The sequence below is a fragment of the Camelus ferus genome, chromosome 32 (genome assembly GCF_009834535.1).
Source record: "Camelus ferus isolate YT-003-E chromosome 32, BCGSAC_Cfer_1.0, whole genome shotgun sequence".
NCBI classification, from domain to species: Eukaryota; Metazoa; Chordata; class Mammalia; order Artiodactyla; family Camelidae; genus Camelus; species Camelus ferus.
Window position 1 is genome coordinate 12007782 of NC_045727.1, and position 14114 is coordinate 12021895.

Here is a 14114-nt window from a genome sequence, read left to right on the forward strand (position 1 = left end):
CCTGACTGAAGGTACTGGGACAATTCCTACATCCTAAGGGGAAGTGGCTGGGACCAGAGAGCGTGGGGATTTGGTCTCAGAAGCCCTCCTGGTGTTGGGGCAACCAAGCGTGACCCTCCCCCAGAACCCAGACCCAGGCAGGGTCTCCAGGAAGAGGTGACCCTTTCTCAGCCCCTCCTCCAGTGCCCTGACCCTGACTTCTGCCCCAGAGGAGGTGAGGGGCATGAGGAAGCCAGCCACTCTGACCCTTGGTCCCTGTCCCCTCGGTCCCTCTGCAGCCCTGACACTTCTGTGCCCTTAGGCCATGGGTCTCAGGGTCGGGGCCTGGGTTTAGGTGGGCTTGGAGCTCTCCAGGGAGGTGAGTAGGCAGGGCCTAGTTGGGGTGGGCAGGGCAATGAAGATGGTGGGAACCAGGGGTCCAGAGCTGAGATCTGGAGTTGGGCAGGGAGCCGGGGTTCAGTCCCTGCCGTGACCATGGGCAGGTCACTCAGGGTCTCTGGGCCTCGTGTCTCCATCCATGGGGTGAGGATCTTAATCGAGTCTTTCTCCAAGGGTGGTTTGATGACTGACAGGTAGGGCCTGGAGAGCATTTAGCTGGGGGCTAGAGGGAAGTAATGTCCCAGACCTGATGCTCTAATCAAATTCCTCCCACCGTGAGCCCAGGAAGACCAGGGCCATTGGAGGCCAGGGAGAAAGGAGGAGGAGCCTGGGCTGAGAGGGCCCCCAGGAGCGGCCCAGCCTGGGGACTGGGCAGAACACAGAGGGGAGGAACTTGGGAGAAATTTCCCGAGTCCCCGGGGATCTGGGAACTGGAGCCGTGGTCAGATGAGTAAGGTCCAAGGGTGTCTGTGTCCAAATTCCCAGAACCTGTGAGTACGTCCTGTACATGGTACATGGGATTTTGCAGATGCGATGGAGTTAAGGGCCTTGGGATGCAGAGATGATCAGGGTGGCCCCATGCAGGGTCTTTATAAGGGAAAGAGGAAGGCAGGAGGGTCAGAATGAGGGGACAAGGTTCAGGGCTGGGAGCAGGGGTCAGAGGGGAAAGAGAGGCTTTGAAGCTGGAGGGAGGGGCCCCGAGCCAAGGAACAGTTTCTTCCAGAGGCTGGAAAATGTCAGGATGGATTCTCCCTGGAGCTCCGGAGGAGCTCGGCCCTGGGACACCTCAGTTTCAGCATGTAGGACTCATTTCGGACCTCTGACTCCTGGACCTGTAAGAATAAATGTGTGTTGTTTTGTGCATCTGAGTTTGGGTGGTTTGTTACAGCCGCTAACACAGGAGCTGAGGGAGGGAGTCACCCAGGACGCCCCTGCCCATGGGGACCGGCGCCTGACCCACTGTCACCACCCACCCCACCCCCCTCACTCTCAAGTCCAATGGGGAAGCCGCTGACCTGAGCCCTGGCATGAAGGGCTCGGTGGGGCTGGGCCGGGTGTCTCATCACATCCCTCATGTTCAGAGCAGCTGGAAACCCCAGACCCCAGGGGCCTCAGAGCAGCACAAAGTGCCTCCACAGGGCCTGGTTTTCCCACTGACGTCATGATGGAAGGGAGACTGTGCCCAGGAGATAAGCCCCAGAAGGGCCGCAGACCTGAGAGAAAGTCCTTTGCCTCTTTTCTCTCAAGTGGCAGAGCTGAGCGGTAACCGGGGGCAGCCTGGGAGCCCCAGGACACCAAAGGGGCCTCAGGCAGAGGTGGGAATGGCCTTGGGTGTGTGGTGTGTGCATGGTGGTGGGGCTTTGTACCAAGAGTCCAGGGTCCAGAGGCAGGAGCTTGCCTGGCTGCACCCACCTCCTATCTGGGCAAATCAAGGGACTGTTAACTATGTAACCCCCGCCCCCAGAGATGGTGACCTGGTGGTACCTGACAGGAACTTGGAGGGCTCCCCATGCAGGGTACCAGCTCATGGTCTTCGCCCCGCCCTGAGGCTGCCAGGCGATCGCCTGTGTGTGTGTCAGAACCCTGACCCCCTCCCGTCAACACTGAGGCCTCTGGTGAAACACGTCCCCACTTTTAATTGTGGTACAAGACGCCTGGCCTCAGCATTGAGACACCAGTTTCCCTCCAGCAAAGGCTTTGTTGGATCTCAGAGAAACTCTGAGGCACCTGTTCCCTCCTTGCAGTGGTTCCTGGGGAGCTCAGGGCTTCTCTCTGTCAAGTGCACTTGACTCCGGGCAGGATTTTTGTACAGCTCACTTTCCTCCCTGCCTTCCCCACAGTCTTCTTGCATCTCTGAACATGCTGTGGGGTAAGGAATCGAGATGGCCCCAGATTTAAGAGCCTGTGAAGTGGACGCTGCCGGAGTGTTCGGGCCCCTTGTTAGTCCAGCCCTTGGGATTGACAGGGAGGGGGTGAGGGTGGGCAGGAGCTGAGCTGGGCAGGAAGGGAGGGGGGCATCAGGGGTCCAGGCCAGAGCAGGGTTTCCGGGCTGAGGAAGGGTGTGGAGGGTCCTGACCAGGGCTGGCAGGGAGGGCCTATCTGGAGGTCACGAGCCATGGGCAGCTCCAGCCAGGAAGGTGACAGGGGTGGGCAGGGCCTGGTGCTGGAGGAGGAGTGGGAGGGAGGGGAGGGCGGATGTGTCCTGGAGAGTTTCCTGGGAGATGCTCACCCCTTCCCCCTTCCCCCCACCTCAGTGAGACCTTGAGCCTCTCCCCTTGGGTTACCTTCCTACTGGGTGCCTAGGAGTCCCCACACTCCACCCCTAGAATCCCAGAGAGGTTGCAAGTTAAATACAAGACAAAAAAAAAAAAAAAAAAAAATGAGCAGAGAGCATGATTTCTAATTGACCAAAGGATATTTTATTGTGAGTTGATTGGGTGCAGGGAGAAGGGCTGAGTGGACCAGGGTGGGGCACGGGGAGACACCTCCCAGATCCTGTTGGGAGACTCTCAATGCTCTCATCTTGGGAGCCCCCCGCCTCCTCTTTGTCCTCTATCTCCTCAGATTCACACGTCCTCATAACCTGTCCCCCCAGCCTCCCGCACTCCCTGCTGCTGCCGGCATCAGCTGTGCCCTCACATCCTTCTTGGGGCACCTGTGTGACCGAAGACCCCCCCCCCCCCGACCCTTCTCCCCGGGATCATCACACACAACATCCATCTGTATTGGTTTCAGGCTCTGCTCTCTCTTGGGGAGGGGGCTTCTTGTCTCACAACCTCATACTGGGAAGACCCCCAATCCAGGGAAGGAGCTCAGACATTACCTTGGAGTCCATGGGACCCAGGGGAGGGGCCTGCGGCCGGACGTGAATGTGGTCCACATGAGAATCTCAAGTGGAGGAAAGGGGTTGAGGTGGGCTCTCCTGGATCATGCAGGCTTAATCTCCTGTTCTGGAATATTCCCTGGACTATTCTGGGTGAGAGTAAAACTATCCCTCTACTAAACATGAAGAATCCTTCTGGCCAGACTCCAGAGGAGAAGGTCCACTGGAGACAGCAGGCAGGGGTCACAGTGATGGGAGGCAGAGTGTCACTGAGATCAGCCCATCCTGTCCCTAACAATTGTCTGAAAAGAGTGAACAACCTAAAAGGGTGAGGTTACAGGCCCCAGAGTGTTTCAGACCTGAGCAAAACTCAGGACAGAAATAAAAGAGAAAAATCCCCACCATTGTCAATCCTGAACCCAAAGAAGCTGGAAAGCTAGGAGACTCACTGAGGACAGTCAGCTATGTTCCTCCACCAGCATGTAGCACAGTGACACAGCCTCGAACATAAACCCCTGTCACCCTCTCCCCACCTCCCAGGCCCACCTGCAGCTGCACGGAGGGCCCAAGGCCACCCCCACGTCAGGGGGGCAGGTCTGACCCCTCAGAGAGGGAGGGGGAGAACCCTGACCCCCTCCCCGCCTGCAGCTTCCCCCCTGGGAAGTGAGGCTCCATCCATCCTCGCTTGTGGGAGGGGCAGGAGGGAACGTCTGAGGGTCCCATCCCATCCCAACCCAGCGAACTTCCGTTCCTGGAGGAGGTGCGAGCCCTGGCTCAGCTGGCCTGGGGACCTTCGCGGAGGGAGAGTGAGGAGGCCTGTTCACGGCCCGGGGGTGATGGAGCCGTGCCCTCTGCAGAGCGAGGCCCGGGGAGGGCTCCTGGTGCTGCGTACGTCCTAGAGGCACGGCCGACACGGCCTCGGTCGCAGTATCTCCTGTGTGTGTGTGTGTGTGTGTGTGTGTGTGTGTGTGTGTGTCTGTCTGTCTGTCTGAGAGCTTCGATCCCTGTCCTGTGTCCCTCCTACAGCCATAATCACACCGATTCTCAGATCTGGTTGCGGATCTTAAGAAGATGAGTCAGTACACAGTCAAGTGCAGAGTACAAGCCTAGACTGATTCTTGACCTTGAACTCACGGCCCCACGAAGCCCCATGGACACTTGGACCTGGGCATTTGTGGTGGGGTCAGCGGTCGGCCGTCCTCTGAGTGGTCAGAGAGAGCAGAGCTGGCTTTGTCTCAGGGTCCTAGAATGTTGTTGGGACCCTCGTGACACCTGGGGGAGTAGGGCCGTCCAGGGGCGAGTGTGGGATGAGTGACCGGGGTCAGGGTACTGAGGGTCCGGTGGTGAGTGTGATGCAGAGTGTCTGTGGAGGGGGAACAGGGCAGTGTCCCCAAAGAGGTGGGAGGACTGGCCCCTAAAGAGGGAGGGACTCCGGGCTGTGAGCACGGTGACCTCGCAGGGTGGGCTTTGAGCCAAAGGACACCTGGAATTGGCGGGTTATCATGGAATGGAGAGAGGGAGCCATGAGGGGGGTCACCTTCCCGAGTGTGATTGCTGAAGTGTCCAGGGAAGGGGGCTCATACATCATTCTGGGGACCACGGGAATCAAGGAGCCATGAAGACGGACAATGAGAGGTGGACGTGAGCCACAGAGAGTAGGAACCCGGCAGGGGCTGGGGAGGGCGGGCAGACTTCCCCTCCTGCAGTGAGCCCCGCGTGTGCTCTACAGTGTTCTCTGGGGGCTCCTGTGACAGTGAAACCGTCCCTCAAGAGAGCATCAGGACCGCATCTCTCCTCCTTACTCAGGCCAAAGGATTCTGCACACCTTTGAGGATGACGGAGTTGAGGACAGAAAGCGCACAAACAGAAATGAGCCGAGAGCCTGATTTCTGAATGAAATGAGGACATTTTATTGAGAGCTGATTGGTGCAGGAGGAAGGGCTGGGCGGCCCCGGGTGGGAGGGGAGACTCTCCCGGGGGTCCTGTGTCTCCAGGCCCCCGAGGGTGGGGGCCCGGGGGCCTAACACTGGGAGGGGGACACCGTCTTCTCCACGGTGCCCGCCTCGTGCGTGACCCGACAGCTGTAGCTGCTGTGAGACTTCCACGTGCTGGGCGACAGGGTCAGGTAGCTGCTGGCCGCGTACTTGTTGTTGCTCTGCTTCGAGGGCTTGGTGGTCTCCACGCCCTGCGTGACGGTGGTGCCATCTTGCTTCCAGGCCACCGTCACGCTGCCCGGGTAGAAGTCACTGATCAGACACACCAGGGTGGCCTTGTTGGCGGTGAGCTCCTCAGAGGACGGCGGGAACAGGGTGACCGAGGGTGCGGCCTTGGGCTGACCTGCAAAGTGGGGCAGGACAGACAGGGGGTCATTGGCTGAGCGTCCGTCTCGGAACCCCTGATGCCGGGAGATGTGGGCACAGGAGCCCAAAGTCCAGGACATGGGTCCCAGGGCGGCGAGTGACTCACCTTCTGTCGGGGGAACGTCAGAGCCCGACTCCTGGGAGTCCGGGGCCCCTCTTAAGTCTCCGTCTCTTCCTCGGGTCACATGTCCTCAGAACCCATGTCCCACCCTCTGCTCCCTGGTGCTACCTGGTGTCCACCCTTGACGTCTGTCTGTCCTGGGCTACTGACTGTCTGAAATCCACCCGTGTTCCTACCCGATGTGTGCGGTCAGGATGTCTGTCTGTCTCCCTTTCAGGCCCTCTTCCTTTTCAGGGAAGGGGTTCCCTGCCCACAGTCCCCCTGGCGGCCCTGTCGTAGCCCCTGCCCTGCTCCTGGCAGGGAACCCTCCGGGGCTGCCAGGGAGGAGGGGTGTCCCACACAGGGAGGTTTCCATGTAGATGACTTTTCTGTCTGGAGCCTGGGGCTGTGTCTGTTGTGAGGGGTCTCCCTGTCCTGTGAAGTTATCCTGGGGATCTGTCTGTCCCAGGGCATCTGTCTGCCTGGCTGGGTTGTTTCTGTCACCTGTGCCTGTGAGCAGTCCCCAACCCAGGCACCTACTCTAGGGTCTCCCCTCCACTGTGTGAGTGGGTGGGAGTGACCCCTAAGGCCTGGGTGTCCTGAGACCTGTGCAGCCTGGGGTGTCCTGCCTGGGGGGAGAAGGAGGGGGACCCCGCTCCCTGGGACCAGCTTCTCAAAGGGAAACTGCCTCCCTCCTTCCCCTGTTCTGCTCTCTCCTCCTTGTCTCCAAGTCCCCAGGTCATGGGGTCCCTCACTAGCCCCCACATGGTACCCAGTGCAGATTGAACCCAGAAGGCCTCCCATGTCCAGTCCAGGTCTTTCCAGCATCCTTCCCACATGCCTCGACCTGATGCCCGCAACCTCATCACCCTCTGCCCTGGCCTCAGTCCCTCATTCTCCTCTGACAGTGGGGCTGCGAGACCCCGAGGAGGGATGTGAGATCCCAGAGTTTGAGGAGAAGGTTTCCTTGGAGGGAGCCCTTGGGGCGCAGCGAGGCCTGGGGCTGGGTGGGGTAGGCGGCTAAGGTCACTGCCCGACATCCCCAGCAGGAGTCCGAGAGGCTGGGACAGACCGGAGGTGGCGAGGAGCCCGACACGAGGGGGGACCTTTACAGACCCCACGAATGTTCAGACCTCAGCCCCAGTCAGAGCAGAGAGAGAGAAAAATCCGCCCAAATTTCCCTTTGGACCCCGAGGAGGAAGGAAAGGGGAGACTCACCTAGGACGGTCAGCTTGGTCCCTCCGCCGAACACATAACACAGTGATACAGCCTCGAACATAAACCCCTGTCACCCTCTCCCCACCTCCCAGGCCCACCTGCAGCTGCACGGAGGGCCCAAGGCCACCCCCACGTCAGGGGGGCAGGTCTGACCCCTCAGAGAGGGAGGGGGAGAACCCTGACCCCCTCCCCGCCTGCAGCTTCCCCCCTGGGAAGTGAGGCTCCATCCATCCTCGCTTGTGGGAGGGGCAGGAGGGAACGTCTGAGGGTCCCATCCCATCCCAACCCAGCGAACTTCCGTTCCTGGAGGAGGTGCGAGCCCTGGCTCAGCTGGCCTGGGGACCTTCGCGGAGGGAGAGTGAGGAGGCCTGTTCACGGCCCGGGGGTGATGGAGCCGTGCCCTCTGCAGAGCGAGGCCCGGGGAGGGCTCCTGGTGCTGCGTACGTCCTAGAGGCACGGCCGACACGGCCTCGGTCGCAGTATCTCCTGTGTGTGTGTGTGTGTGTGTGTGTGTGTGTGTGTGTGTCTGTCTGTCTGTCTGAGAGCTTCGATCCCTGTCCTGTGTCCCTCCTACAGCCATAATCACACCGATTCTCAGATCTGGTTGCGGATCTTAAGAAGATGAGTCAGTACACAGTCAAGTGCAGAGTACAAGCCTAGACTGATTCTTGACCTTGAACTCACGGCCCCACGAAGCCCCATGGACACTTGGACCTGGGCATTTGTGGTGGGGTCAGCGGTCGGCCGTCCTCTGAGTGGTCAGAGAGAGCAGAGCTGGCTTTGTCTCAGGGTCCTAGAATGTTGTTGGGACCCTCGTGACACCTGGGGGAGTAGGGCCGTCCAGGGGCGAGTGTGGGATGAGTGACCGGGGTCAGGGTACTGAGGGTCCGGTGGTGAGTGTGATGCAGAGTGTCTGTGGAGGGGGAACAGGGCAGTGTCCCCAAAGAGGTGGGAGGACTGGCCCCTAAAGAGGGAGGGACTCCGGGCTGTGAGCACGGTGACCTCGCAGGGTGGGCTTTGAGCCAAAGGACACCTGGAATTGGCGGGTTATCATGGAATGGAGAGAGGGAGCCATGAGGGGGGTCACCTTCCCGAGTGTGATTGCTGAAGTGTCCAGGGAAGGGGGCTCATACATCATTCTGGGGACCACGGGAATCAAGGAGCCATGAAGACGGACAATGAGAGGTGGACGTGAGCCACAGAGAGTAGGAACCCGGCAGGGGCTGGGGAGGGCGGGCAGACTTCCCCTCCTGCAGTGAGCCCCGCGTGTGCTCTACAGTGTTCTCTGGGGGCTCCTGTGACAGTGAAACCGTCCCTCAAGAGAGCATCAGGACCGCATCTCTCCTCCTTACTCAGGCCAAAGGATTCTGCACACCTTTGAGGATGACGGAGTTGAGGACAGAAAGCGCACAAACAGAAATGAGCCGAGAGCCTGATTTCTGAATGAAATGAGGACATTTTATTGAGAGCTGATTGGTGCAGGAGGAAGGGCTGGGCGGCCCCGGGTGGGAGGGGAGACTCTCCCGGGGGTCCTGTGTCTCCAGGCCCCCGAGGGTGGGGGCCCGGGGGCCTAACACTGGGAGGGGGACACCGTCTTCTCCACGGTGCCCGCCTCGTGCGTGACCCGACAGCTGTAGCTGCTGTGAGACTTCCACGTGCTGGGCGACAGGGTCAGGTAGCTGCTGGCCGCGTACTTGTTGTTGCTCTGCTTCGAGGGCTTGGTGGTCTCCACGCCCTGCGTGACGGTGGTGCCATCTTGCTTCCAGGCCACCGTCACGCTGCCCGGGTAGAAGTCACTGATCAGACACACCAGGGTGGCCTTGTTGGCGGTGAGCTCCTCAGAGGACGGCGGGAACAGGGTGACCGAGGGTGCGGCCTTGGGCTGACCTGCAAAGTGGGGCAGGACAGACAGGGGGTCATTGGCTGAGCGTCCGTCTCGGAACCCCTGATGCCGGGAGATGTGGGCACAGGAGCCCAAAGTCCAGGACATGGGTCCCAGGGCGGCGAGTGACTCACCTTCTGTCGGGGGAACGTCAGAGCCCGACTCCTGGGAGTCCGGGGCCCCTCTTAAGTCTCCGTCTCTTCCTCGGGTCACATGTCCTCAGAACCCATGTCCCACCCTCTGCTCCCTGGTGCTACCTGGTGTCCACCCTTGACGTCTGTCTGTCCTGGGCTACTGACTGTCTGAAATCCACCCGTGTTCCTACCCGATGTGTGCGGTCAGGATGTCTGTCTGTCTCCCTTTCAGGCCCTCTTCCTTTTCAGGGAAGGGGTTCCCTGCCCACAGTCCCCCTGGCGGCCCTGTCGTAGCCCCTGCCCTGCTCCTGGCAGGGAACCCTCCGGGGCTGCCAGGGAGGAGGGGTGTCCCACACAGGGAGGTTTCCATGTAGATGACTTTTCTGTCTGGAGCCTGGGGCTGTGTCTGTTGTGAGGGGTCTCCCTGTCCTGTGAAGTTATCCTGGGGATCTGTCTGTCCCAGGGCATCTGTCTGCCTGGCTGGGTTGTTTCTGTCACCTGTGCCTGTGAGCAGTCCCCAACCCAGGCACCTACTCTAGGGTCTCCCCTCCACTGTGTGAGTGGGTGGGAGTGACCCCTAAGGCCTGGGTGTCCTGAGACCTGTGCAGCCTGGGGTGTCCTGCCTGGGGGGAGAAGGAGGGGGACCCCGCTCCCTGGGACCAGCTTCTCAAAGGGAAACTGCCTCCCTCCTTCCCCTGTTCTGCTCTCTCCTCCTTGTCTCCAAGTCCCCAGGTCATGGGGTCCCTCACTAGCCCCCACATGGTACCCAGTGCAGATTGAACCCAGAAGGCCTCCCATGTCCAGTCCAGGTCTTTCCAGCATCCTTCCCACATGCCTCGACCTGATGCCCGCAACCTCATCACCCTCTGCCCTGGCCTCAGTCCCTCATTCTCCTCTGACAGTGGGGCTGCGAGACCCCGAGGAGGGATGTGAGATCCCAGAGTTTGAGGAGAAGGTTTCCTTGGAGGGAGCCCTTGGGGCGCAGCGAGGCCTGGGGCTGGGTGGGGTAGGCGGCTAAGGTCACTGCCCGACATCCCCAGCAGGAGTCCGAGAGGCTGGGACAGACCGGAGGTGGCGAGGAGCCCGACACGAGGGGGGACCTTTACAGACCCCACGAATGTTCAGACCTCAGCCCCAGTCAGAGCAGAGAGAGAGAAAAATCCGCCCAAATTTCCCTTTGGACCCCGAGGAGGAAGGAAAGGGGAGACTCACCTAGGACGGTCAGCTTGGTCCCTCCGCCGAACACATAACACAGTGATACAGCCTCGAACATAAACCCCTGTCACCCTCTCCCCACCTCCCAGGCCCACCTGCAGCTGCACGGAGGGCCCAAGGCCACCCCCACGTCAGGGGGGCAGGTCTGACCCCTCAGAGAGGGAGGGGGAGAACCCTGACCCCCTCCCCGCCTGCAGCTTCCCCCCTGGGAAGTGAGGCTCCATCCATCCTCGCTTGTGGGAGGGGCAGGAGGGAACGTCTGAGGGTCCCATCCCATCCCAACCCAGCGAACTTCCGTTCCTGGAGGAGGTGCGAGCCCTGGCTCAGCTGGCCTGGGGACCTTCGCGGAGGGAGAGTGAGGAGGCCTGTTCACGGCCCGGGGGTGATGGAGCCGTGCCCTCTGCAGAGCGAGGCCCGGGGAGGGCTCCTGGTGCTGCGTACGTCCTAGAGGCACGGCCGACACGGCCTCGGTCGCAGTATCTCCTGTGTGTGTGTGTGTGTGTGTGTGTGTGTGTGTGTCTGTCTGTCTGTCTGAGAGCTTCGATCCCTGTCCTGTGTCCCTCCTACAGCCATAATCACACCGATTCTCAGATCTGGTTGCGGATCTTAAGAAGATGAGTCAGTACACAGTCAAGTGCAGAGTACAAGCCTAGACTGATTCTTGACCTTGAACTCACGGCCCCACGAAGCCCCATGGACACTTGGACCTGGGCATTTGTGGTGGGGTCAGCGGTCGGCCGTCCTCTGAGTGGTCAGAGAGAGCAGAGCTGGCTTTGTCTCAGGGTCCTAGAATGTTGTTGGGACCCTCGTGACACCTGGGGGAGTAGGGCCGTCCAGGGGCGAGTGTGGGATGAGTGACCGGGGTCAGGGTACTGAGGGTCCGGTGGTGAGTGTGATGCAGAGTGTCTGTGGAGGGGGAACAGGGCAGTGTCCCCAAAGAGGTGGGAGGACTGGCCCCTAAAGAGGGAGGGACTCCGGGCTGTGAGCACGGTGACCTCGCAGGGTGGGCTTTGAGCCAAAGGACACCTGGAATTGGCGGGTTATCATGGAATGGAGAGAGGGAGCCATGAGGGGGGTCACCTTCCCGAGTGTGATTGCTGAAGTGTCCAGGGAAGGGGGCTCATACATCATTCTGGGGACCACGGGAATCAAGGAGCCATGAAGACGGACAATGAGAGGTGGACGTGAGCCACAGAGAGTAGGAACCCGGCAGGGGCTGGGGAGGGCGGGCAGACTTCCCCTCCTGCAGTGAGCCCCGCGTGTGCTCTACAGTGTTCTCTGGGGGCTCCTGTGACAGTGAAACCGTCCCTCAAGAGAGCATCAGGACCGCATCTCTCCTCCTTACTCAGGCCAAAGGATTCTGCACACCTTTGAGGATGACGGAGTTGAGGACAGAAAGCGCACAAACAGAAATGAGCCGAGAGCCTGATTTCTGAATGAAATGAGGACATTTTATTGAGAGCTGATTGGTGCAGGAGGAAGGGCTGGGCGGCCCCGGGTGGGAGGGGAGACTCTCCCGGGGGTCCTGTGTCTCCAGGCCCCCGAGGGTGGGGGCCCGGGGGCCTAACACTGGGAGGGGGACACCGTCTTCTCCACGGTGCCCGCCTCGTGCGTGACCCGACAGCTGTAGCTGCTGTGAGACTTCCACGTGCTGGGCGACAGGGTCAGGTAGCTGCTGGCCGCGTACTTGTTGTTGCTCTGCTTCGAGGGCTTGGTGGTCTCCACGCCCTGCGTGACGGTGGTGCCATCTTGCTTCCAGGCCACCGTCACGCTGCCCGGGTAGAAGTCACTGATCAGACACACCAGGGTGGCCTTGTTGGCGGTGAGCTCCTCAGAGGACGGCGGGAACAGGGTGACCGAGGGTGCGGCCTTGGGCTGACCTGCAAAGTGGGGCAGGACAGACAGGGGGTCATTGGCTGAGCGTCCGTCTCGGAACCCCTGATGCCGGGAGATGTGGGCACAGGAGCCCAAAGTCCAGGACATGGGTCCCAGGGCGGCGAGTGACTCACCTTCTGTCGGGGGAACGTCAGAGCCCGACTCCTGGGAGTCCGGGGCCCCTCTTAAGTCTCCGTCTCTTCCTCGGGTCACATGTCCTCAGAACCCATGTCCCACCCTCTGCTCCCTGGTGCTACCTGGTGTCCACCCTTGACGTCTGTCTGTCCTGGGCTACTGACTGTCTGAAATCCACCCGTGTTCCTACCCGATGTGTGCGGTCAGGATGTCTGTCTGTCTCCCTTTCAGGCCCTCTTCCTTTTCAGGGAAGGGGTTCCCTGCCCACAGTCCCCCTGGCGGCCCTGTCGTAGCCCCTGCCCTGCTCCTGGCAGGGAACCCTCCGGGGCTGCCAGGGAGGAGGGGTGTCCCACACAGGGAGGTTTCCATGTAGATGACTTTTCTGTCTGGAGCCTGGGGCTGTGTCTGTTGTGAGGGGTCTCCCTGTCCTGTGAAGTTATCCTGGGGATCTGTCTGTCCCAGGGCATCTGTCTGCCTGGCTGGGTTGTTTCTGTCACCTGTGCCTGTGAGCAGTCCCCAACCCAGGCACCTACTCTAGGGTCTCCCCTCCACTGTGTGAGTGGGTGGGAGTGACCCCTAAGGCCTGGGTGTCCTGAGACCTGTGCAGCCTGGGGTGTCCTGCCTGGGGGGAGAAGGAGGGGGACCCCGCTCCCTGGGACCAGCTTCTCAAAGGGAAACTGCCTCCCTCCTTCCCCTGTTCTGCTCTCTCCTCCTTGTCTCCAAGTCCCCAGGTCATGGGGTCCCTCACTAGCCCCCACATGGTACCCAGTGCAGATTGAACCCAGAAGGCCTCCCATGTCCAGTCCAGGTCTTTCCAGCATCCTTCCCACATGCCTCGACCTGATGCCCGCAACCTCATCACCCTCTGCCCTGGCCTCAGTCCCTCATTCTCCTCTGACAGTGGGGCTGCGAGACCCCGAGGAGGGATGTGAGATCCCAGAGTTTGAGGAGAAGGTTTCCTTGGAGGGAGCCCTTGGGGCGCAGCGAGGCCTGGGGCTGGGTGGGGTAGGCGGCTAAGGTCACTGCCCGACATCCCCAGCAGGAGTCCGAGAGGCTGGGACAGACCGGAGGTGGCGAGGAGCCCGACACGAGGGGGGACCTTTACAGACCCCACGAATGTTCAGACCTCAGCCCCAGTCAGAGCAGAGAGAGAGAAAAATCCGCCCAAATTTCCCTTTGGACCCCGAGGAGGAAGGAAAGGGGAGACTCACCTAGGACGGTCAGCTTGGTCCCTCCGCCGAACACATAACACAGTGATACAGCCTCGAACATAAACCCCTGTCACCCTCTCCCCACCTCCCAGGCCCACCTGCAGCTGCACGGAGGGCCCAAGGCCACCCCCACGTCAGGGGGGCAGGTCTGACCCCTCAGAGAGGGAGGGGGAGAACCCTGACCCCCTCCCCGCCTGCAGCTTCCCCCCTGGGAAGTGAGGCTCCATCCATCCTCGCTTGTGGGAGGGGCAGGAGGGAACGTCTGAGGGTCCCATCCCATCCCAACCCAGCGAACTTCCGTTCCTGGAGGAGGTGCGAGCCCTGGCTCAGCTGGCCTGGGGACCTTCGCGGAGGGAGAGTGAGGAGGCCTGTTCACGGCCCGGGGGTGATGGAGCCGTGCCCTCTGCAGAGCGAGGCCCGGGGAGGGCTCCTGGTGCTGCGTACGTCCTAGAGGCACGGCCGACACGGCCTCGGTCGCAGTATCTCCTGTGTGTGTGTGTGTGTGTGTGTGTGTGTGTGTGTGTGTCTGTCTGTCTGTCTGAGAGCTTCGATCCCTGTCCTGTGTCCCTCCTACAGCCATAATCACACCGATTCTCAGATCTGGTTGCGGATCTTAAGAAGATGAGTCAGTACACAGTCAAGTGCAGAGTACAAGCCTAGACTGATTCTTGACCTTGAACTCACGGCCCCACGAAGCCCCATGGACACTTGGACCTGGGCATTTGTGGTGGGGTCAGCGGTCGGCCGTCCTCTGAGTGGTCAGAGAGAGCAGAGCTGGCTTT

At 60.8% G+C, this 14114-nt stretch overlaps 3 gene segments (V, D, J or C); all 3 read right to left on the reverse strand.

Annotated features, from left to right (window-relative positions):
• Nucleotides 1-5088: 5088 nt before the first annotated feature.
• On the reverse strand, nucleotides 5089-7024 carry LOC116660930. The segment is given in 2 exon segments: nucleotides 5089-5539; nucleotides 6881-7024. Coding segments are annotated over 2 exon segments (378 nt in total).
• Nucleotides 7025-8316: 1292 nt separating this feature from the next.
• On the reverse strand, nucleotides 8317-10252 carry LOC116660931. The segment is given in 2 exon segments: nucleotides 8317-8767; nucleotides 10109-10252. Coding segments are annotated over 2 exon segments (378 nt in total).
• Nucleotides 10253-11540: 1288 nt separating this feature from the next.
• LOC116660932 lies at nucleotides 11541-13476 on the reverse strand. The segment is given in 2 exon segments: nucleotides 11541-11991; nucleotides 13333-13476. Coding segments are annotated over 2 exon segments (378 nt in total).
• Between the last annotated feature and the right edge of the window lie 638 nt (nucleotides 13477-14114).